This window comes from Haliotis cracherodii, unplaced genomic scaffold (assembly GCF_022045235.1).
Source record: "Haliotis cracherodii isolate W230 unplaced genomic scaffold, xgHalCrac1.p SCAF_1, whole genome shotgun sequence".
Classification (NCBI taxonomy): domain Eukaryota; kingdom Metazoa; phylum Mollusca; class Gastropoda; order Lepetellida; family Haliotidae; genus Haliotis; species Haliotis cracherodii.
The window spans coordinates 61,676,539-61,685,766 of NW_027266264.1; the positions used below are offsets into that span (position 1 = coordinate 61,676,539).

Here is a 9,228-nt window from a genome sequence, read left to right on the forward strand (position 1 = left end):
GTGCGAAGGTAAACAACAAACAAACAAACAAATGTTCATAACGTTGGAGGAAAGCCCATAGTGATGTAGGTCGTACAAGTTAATCGCACAGATGCACCACGGGTACTGTATTCACGAATCAAGGATAATAAATGAGCGAATTCGAACCTACGATCTTAAGAGTGAGTGAGTGAGTGAATGTGTTTAACGCCGCTTTTAACAGTATTCCAGTTATATCACGGCGTGTCAGCTTAATGTGGGAGGAAAGCCCCAAGTGATGCTGGCCTCTGATGTTTACCACTTTGGTGAAACCCACGGGCACAGGTATGGTGCTGACAATCCTAGAAACATAATTGGGTCGAATCGGAATTCGAACCCACAACCATAGGTTTCTGGCGTGCCCAAGGGACGCAACTCTGCTACAACGAATCGCGGCCCCTTAGACGACAGGGCCACTCGTGCCCCCTACGATCATAAGACCGTGTAGGGGAAACACGTATACACAGCAAATTGCGACGTTATAGACACCTGGATATGAACAGGCGAGGGAACCCAATATTGAACGTAATTACAAATATAAACCACGGTATGACCTAACATGGCATGACCTGGAACAGGTGGTATGGCTAACGTATTCGTCAAGCTAAGATTTATAGCTTTGAAACATTTGTTATCGACAGCTGTGGACATTAAAGTAATAAATAGCATAAATTGCTCGTCAATCGAAACTCAATGCAATTATTTTAAGTGGGATTTCACGGGTGGCCCTGTCGTATCAGGCTCCACCATTCGCTGTGCTGAGTTGTGTCCCTTGGGCACGCCAGAAACATATGATCGGTTCGAATCCCAGTTTGCCCTGATTAATATGCTTCTAGGTTTGTCAGCACCATACTTGTGCTCTTGGGATTCACCGAAGTGGTAAACGTCTCTGACTTGCATCACGGGATTTCTTTCCACATTAAGCTGACACGCCGTGATATAACTGAAGTGTTGCCAGAAACCTATGATTGTGGGTTCCAATCCCGGTTCACCCCGATTATGTTTCAAGGTTTGTCAGTACCATACCCATGCTCGTGGGTTTCACCGAAGAGGTAAACGTCTGAGACCTGCATCACTTGGGGCTTTTCCTCCCACATTAAGCTGACACGCCGTGATGTGACTGGAATACTGTTAAAAGCGGCGTAAAACCCAACTCACTCACTCACACTCACTAGTCCGAGAGTAACGTCCGAACATATGGGTTCCAGGATAAAAACCGGAAGTGTTAAATGTAAAACTTGCAATACGCAACCAATCTACGTTTTGAAAACACTGATCTATATCATTTTCAGATCCAGCATTGCTAAGACACGGGACACGTGACCCTAACAACCAATGAAGTCAGGACTCTGAAGAAGGAAGTTAAGTTACCACGCCCCTTCCAAGACAGCGCTAATCACATGCTCGGAAACAATGTGGTATCCATAATGCAAGTGGCATCGTTGTTTTGACAGACTATTTAATAACATTACACATGAGAGCTGAGTTACCACTCATGTGACGCTCATTAATTCACCAAGGAATTGATTGTCCCGCAATCAGGGCGCTTGGACCAGTCTCGCTAGCCTGGAGATAAATATCAAGTCGATATCCTTTCCATTAGACTGGTGTTTACACCTTAACGATGCTATTAGTAGTAATGTGTAGACAGTTTTGAGTTATTTTGTCACAGTATCCAATCAATAAATATATTTCTCAAATACACGGTTGTACACGAGAACTGCACTGTTACAGAAACAGCATGTCTGAATTGACATCCTAGCAACCGTTTTTCGTTATATCTCGTTATGTCTATTTTTCGATGGGTTATATCATCTTTCTGACAAAACTTCTAAATCAAGCGCATTACTCCTTAAAACGCTAGTAGCATTTAACTGGACTCTTCAGAGGGGTGATATATATCGTCTGCGACTGCGAGCGTACTACCTCTATCAGTTTTGGTCCGCTTTGGAATATTGGCATGCCAGCACGTCTTTACGGTTATACAAAGTGAGAGTGACCTATTCATGTGTCAACTACGTTCTAGTACAAGTAATGGACAGTGAGATCGAAGGTTTGACTGAGAGTTATCTAACCTCTTCCATAATGAAGAGCGCTGAGATAGTCTATGTGCTTGGGTAATGAGCACCATTACGCTGAAACTGCCTTATGCCGGAAATTGTGGAACGTTGATTGCGATTGATCCTTCGGGAATCTGTTCCCCGTTGTCAGAATAACGAGGGAGGCCATTCATTCAAGGGGCTGAGAAATATCAATATCATATCAGGTTTTCTGAATCGGACTTACACAATATAACCTGAAATATATTTGATGACGTCTATTGGAGTCCCATATGACATGTGTCTACCTGCACTGTGACATTTTCGGAACATTTTATAATAAGGGCTGATCTTGCACGCCATCTGAAACCAAGCAGACATGCCAGCGACAATGACCACGACAGCTGACGCCACGGTCACATCAGCAGCGACCGAAGACTACACCCAGTATCCCGAATACAAGGCTGGTAGTCTGGTGTGGTCCATCTTCCCACCCATTCTAATATTCTTCGGCACAATCGGTAACGTGTTGTCCATTGTAGTCCTCAACAGGAAGCCCATGCGAGAGTCCACGGTGTCCATCTACCTCACTGCCTTATCTGTTATGGATATTTTGGTCCTCTATACTGGTCTAATGCGGCAATGGCTGCGTGTGGTCATCGAGCTGGACATCCGGGACGTCAGCGAGATGTCCTGCAAGATCCACATCTTGTTAGTGTACTTCACCCTCGACATGTCAGTCTGGCTTCTCGTCTCAGTCACCATCGAGAGATTTGTGTCTGTGATGTTTCCATTAACAGTGAAACGATACTTTACACGATGTAAAGCACTGGTCAACATTGCAGTCATTGCTGTGTTGTTGTTGGCGCTCAACTCGCATTACTTGTACGGCCTTGGTGATGTGGAAACGACGACAGATGGCGCAACAACCATCGAGCACTGTGTATCACTTTGGAATGGTTACGAACATTTCGAGTTTCATGTCTGGCCATGGATTGACCTGTGCGTGTATTCTCTTATACCACTGATCGTTCTCATCATTGCAAACATCTCCATCATTCAAAAAATTCTGACCAGGAGAAGGAATGCTCGGCGAATACATCCCGTGGTTTCGACGATAACATCAGAACAAAAGCGGTATCAAGACAAGAAGACGTCCTCCATGACGATAATGCTTCTGGTTCTGAACTTAGTATTCTTCTTGTGTACCACTCCTATCAGCGTGTATCTCATTGGGGAACCCTACTGGTTGGACGATCTCACACCACGCCAAGAAGCAGTCTTGTCCCTTGTTTGGGCAATCACAAACATGCTTCAGTATACGAACAATTCAATTAACTTTCTATTATATTGCATCAGTGGTTCTCGCTTCAGAAACACATTAAAGGAACTGTTTCAGCGTCGGAATAGAGTCCGTCCTAGCAATTCCATGACAATGCTGCGGAACAGTCAAAGAGAGGCTGACGCAAGCGGAAACAGGAACGGAGGCAACATGCGCAATGGTGGTAACGAAAATGGAACCAGTCCAAATACTCTTCATGTATGAAGACACGAAAAACTATACGAAAAGTAATGAAACTATACGATTGTTTTAACAAGGGACAAGGAAATGCCATTTAACAATGCCTCTACAAACATGCCGTTTATAGATAACCTTGTTATAAGGGCAAAAACATATTTTCTCTTTCTTAAACTTTGACAACCACTGAATATTTCCTGGCCTTGTCCAAAATACTTTCACCCTTATTCTTTTTCTAGAAGTACTATCGTAACGGGTTCGTTCGACAACTCATCCTGTCCAGTGCCAAGGCACACACATACAATTTCGAACAGCGGTAGACTGAAAATAAATAAAAGAGTCATCGAGTATGGTTTTTCGCGGCTTTTAGCAATACCCCAGCAAAATCATAGCGAGGCACCAAGGAAGGAAATGGGCTTCAGACAAAGTACCAATGTGGGGAATCGAAGCCGGACCTTCGGTGTGACTAACGAACACGTCAACCACTAGGTTACCCCACCAGCCACTGAAATAAGGAGGGAAAACAATATGTTGTTAGATATGTTGTTCGTCTAATGATATTGTATGGGTCTTTGAACAAGAGATAGTATAATACGGTCTGTATTATCATATTGAATAATATATTTATCATTATGTTTATAACGTCCAAACTGGTCTGATGAAACAATGGCGTTATTGCGAGGTAAAATGAAGGTATTCAAAACATGATATATTCCCGTCTTGTTTCAATATTAGGTTTAAAATATTATTGTCAGTATGTCTTATATACGTCAACAACGACATCATGTCAGAGCGAAGATTTTATTATCAAATCTAGAAATATTATATTTTCCTATTGAATTATTTTGAAAACCGTTGAAACTGTTTAGTGATATTATATGGAATGTACTGTGTTGATTATTAACTCTCTATTATCGGTATAAGTTGTATAATGACCGTTTCTTTGTTGTGTCAAATGTTTTGCATTATTGAATGTATTTCGCCAGCAACGTGTTTGGATTATCTATGTATATTTTTACTCTTAATACCTTATATTACTAGATCAAACAAGCAATAATTTTCATGTGATGTTAGATGCGATACTTTTGACATCAACCATCCAAAGTTAATTATTATAAAGGAAAATGTAACTTTTTATATCCATTTTTTGTCAATCATGTCCCGGTGCATCATGGTATGTCGGGAGTGCACGTGCACTGTTAGAATGCCAAGTCTGAAACTACTTGCATGATTCTATGAACTATCATCGATTGATCGCGTATCACTGTTATGTGATGAATCAACAAAATGATAGAAACGCGCACTTCACCTTATAATGAGTTCATTCATTCATAGTTCGGAAGCTGCAAAATTTTGATTGCATTGATCCATTTTGTCTCGTGTTCATGTTGTGTCAATGTAAACCCTTAAGGTGTGCATTAAGGGAAACCGTTGTGTATTGTGATGTATGGCACAACAGCAATGATAGGTTAGATCATGTTTAAATATATCAAAACGTACACGTCAGAAAATAATCAGGCTCGAATATTTGCCCATACATTTTCCATGGGGCGCAAAAGTTAACTCAATATGAAGGAATCACTAAAAAAACAGTGATGACGCCAGGTGTTCGGCAAACATGTGTATGTTCATTAATATGCAGTGATGATGTGTGTTACATAGAAACCTTTTTCTTTACATTTTTATGACCATTCTGACAAAAAAGTATATTTGAATGTGGCCTTAAAGAACATATGAATTCTTCATGGACTATACAAGCTATGTGTATTCCATAAAAAGAACACAAATAAATGTTTGAGCACATTATGTATTATTTCTTTCAACAACATAACCGGCAGCAGTGCAACACGTACAGTAGACTACGGTTAAAACGAACACACTTAAAACGAACTGAAGAATATAACGAACTTACGTTTTGGTCCCCATTATTTGCTGTAGTTATGCTGTATATATGCTTATAACGAACTACAGTTATAACGAACTTAAATTTTTAGTCCCTTTGAGTTTGTTGTAACCGTGTATTTAAATAATTATGTAAACTTGATCAGCGGCAAATATATTCGCTAAATCGCACGACTGAAACAACACCCACGTCAAACTACAGCTCGGTTTGACATAATTACGAATCCTACTCCATTGATTCTGTCTCTAATTTCACTGACCTTGTCCTCGCAAGTAAGCGCAAACTAATTAATCAAAACTTGGGTCAATGGAGAGGTACTTTATCCCATATGTAAATTCGCCTATGGACATGTTGGAAAACGATCACAGAGCTTGACAGATAACAGTGAATTGAGGACACGACGTGCGTATACCCCGGCGTGCAGAAGGGTTAGGATGGTGGGAAAAGCTTGTCTGTGGTTAGCAGATTAGTGGTACCATCTGCAGAACTGTTCTGCCAGTCGTCTTCAACCAACAAACATGCGCTCGAGAAGCCTCAATAAATACCTGCTCCTCTGGACACAGTTCACATGTTTTACATGGAATATAACATATGGTAATTATGTAAGACAATGTTTTGTTTGCTTGTTTGTTGTTTAACGCCGAACTCGGTAATATTCCAGCTATATGACGGCGGCTATAGTAATCGAGTCTGGACCAGACAATCCAGTGATTGACATCATGAGCATCGATCGACGCAATTGGGATCGATGACATGCATCAACCAAGACAGCGAGCCTGACCACCCGATCCCGTTAGTCGCCTCTTACGGCAAGCATAGTCGCCTTTTACGGCAAGCATCGATGGCTGAAGACCTATTCTACCCCGGATCTTCACGGGCCTGTAAGACAATGATGAGATCGGATATGATTTATTGGTCGTGAACCATTTCCTCCTCCAGTGACCACAATCTCCTTCATGGCGGATACCCTCCAGACGGAATCTGAGAACTAAAGTCGTAGTTTATAGCTTATCGTGTCTATTATATACAATTATGTATTACATATATCTGATGACATACTAACACGGTACTTCTGTACAGGTAATTTGTTCTTTCTTGATTACAGTCTGTACTGTTGATTGCATGACACATGGTACATGTCACCTCACCCCCAGAGATCACTCGCAAAGTTATACAAAGAGTGAGCATACAGTCTTGCCGCTTTCATCAATTTTACAGTCGGCAGGGGGGATCAACATGATGTTTCCAGAATGAATTTCGACCAGTAAAACACTCGCGACATGAATCGTGAGTGAGTGAGTTGGATATAACGCCGCTTTTAACAATATTCCAGTTATATCACGGCGTGTCAGCTTGATGTGGGAGGAAAGCCCGAAGTGATGCAGGTCTCAGACGTTTACCTTTTCGGTGAAACCCACGAGCACGGATATGGTACTGACAAACCTAGAAACATACGGGATTCGAACCCACAATCATAGGTTTCTGGCGTGCCCAAGGGACGCAACTCTGCACAGCGAATCGCCACCCGTGCCCCCTGAGGTGAAGTGAAACGGGCTTTAAAGGTCGCGTTCAAGATTATTGCACTTGTATAGCGACGTCCATGCACTTGTGTGTTTGTACTAGTGCTTGTACTAGTCCGGACTAATGCCGATTTTATAGTGAGATACCATGACGCAGTTTTATCATGAATACCCTACTCAGACACAGTATACTCCGAAGCGACCAGTCCTTGTTTTAGCCCCTCAATGCCGAGTGCCAGACAGGGTAACGACAAGTTTGTTTGATTGTTGTTTAACGCCGAACTCAGTAATATTCCAGCTATGTGACCGCGGTCTGGAAAAAATCGAATCTGGACCAGACAATCCAGTGATTGACACCAGGAGCATCGATCTACACAACTGGTATACGATGATATGCATCAACCAAGTCAGCGAGCCTGACCACCCGATCCCGTTACTCGCCTCTTACAACAAGCATAGTCGCCCTTTATGTCAGGCATGGGTTGCTGAAGACCTATTCTACACCGGATCACCACTCACTTATCAAGCGAGGTCTCACCAAGCAATACTAAAAACAAAACTAGTTAGGAGACTTTATTTTCGCACGTTGACATCGATCACAAAATTGATTCGTTCAGTGTATCCGTCGACACGTTCTGTCTGTCCTCTTCCTTTGACATCACGCCGAGGAGAAACTGACCACTGAGGCACTGTTGATGACAGCACAGGTTCGCTTGTTCTTTTGTATTCCTGCACACTTTCACTTCTGTGGTCAGTTATTTCAGACAATCTGCTCTTCAAAGCCCGCCTCGTAGCGGGTTGCTGCCGATGGTCACTGAGAAAGCCTGTCAAGCCAGCCTCCTCGCCTCGTCTCCGCACCGTCCCACGAAGCGTGTGCATGCCCACATCTGCTGTTATACCATACAGTCGCACTCGGTTTCTGCAATGGCCGCAGATAGAATGCGCTGGCAGGCTTCTTATCAGGGCTGAAACAAATACATACATTTTACAGTAGTAGTTGGTATACCATGATCATATTTTCTTTTGATTTGGCCTGCAAGCTCATTATTAAAAAAAAACAGAACAAAAAAGGGCTGAATACGCATCCTTGGCGTACACCAGTATAGCAGATAAAAGAGTCTGAATACATGCCGTTTTGTTTAACACATGATATAACTTCCTTATAAATACCACATAACAATTTACCCATTTTATTACTGACACCACGTGAGTTAAATACAGACCATAACTTGTCTCTACAGACTGAATCGAATGCTTTAGAAAAGTCCACGTTTACGTCAATTTTCCACGTTTACGTTGAATATACCTATCTATAAGAGCCTGGAGGATAAACATATTATCAGTGGTAGAGTAACCTTGTCGAAAACCTTCATGCTCTTCCTCAATCTTATCAAGTGTATCCGACCACAATAACAAGCGTTTATTACTAATGCTAATAAATATCTTACTGAATATACTGGTAAGTGTAATCCCTCTGGAATTTTCAACGTCTGTCACTGAGCCTTTTTGTGAATTGGAACGATAGTACCAGGTGTCCAACCTTTTGGAAAGTAAGTGGAATCCATTATTGTCTAAAATAATATTTCCAAATACGACAGGGTGTTATCAAGAGAGTATTTAAATAATTCTGTTATAAGTCTATCAATTCCAGGGTTTCTCAAGTTTTTCCGATTTTGAATAGCAGATTTAATTTCTTCTTTTAAGATCATCATTATCAAAAGAGTTCAACGGTCACAGTGTACACTTCTAATCCTAGGTTTACCCAACAACTAGTCTCACCAAACACTAAAACACACATGCATAATAATATGCATTCAATCGGGGTTCGGTGACACAATTAAACAGAAGTAACCACCTGATCCCCCAAGTCGACCCATGCGAAATTCATGGGTTTCCATGAGCAGTCCTGTCATGGAACAATATCAGGATATATAACAGCCGAAGCTCATCTTAATAGATGATGAAAGATGTCCATGAACTTTCGTTTTCATAATTGTTTTTGCATACCTTATATTCTAGGTGAAGAACGTAAGATCTACTTACTTACTTACTTTAGAGATTTAACGTGCGCTTTCCGACTGACACGATCTACTGGGAATTTCATATTTGATTTTATTCGTTCCGATTGGTTGCAGTAGCATTGGTAATACATGCTTCAGAGATGTATGATCAGGTTTTTTTCGATTACTAAAATAACATTGCATTGTACTGTCAATGTTATCATACGTT

General features: G+C 41.5%; 1 protein-coding gene across 1 annotated transcript; it reads left to right on the forward strand.

Annotated features, from left to right (window-relative positions):
• Window positions 1-2,065: 2,065 nt before the first annotated feature.
• On the forward strand, window positions 2,066-4,075 carry LOC139466873 (C-C chemokine receptor type 1-like). Its single transcript, XM_071248609.1, has one exon. It carries the CDS (start codon window positions 2,437-2,439, stop codon window positions 3,601-3,603), a length of 1,167 nt encoding a protein of 388 aa, XP_071104710.1. The 5' UTR covers window positions 2,066-2,436; the 3' UTR covers window positions 3,604-4,075.
• The last annotated feature ends 5,153 nt before the right edge of the window (window positions 4,076-9,228 follow it).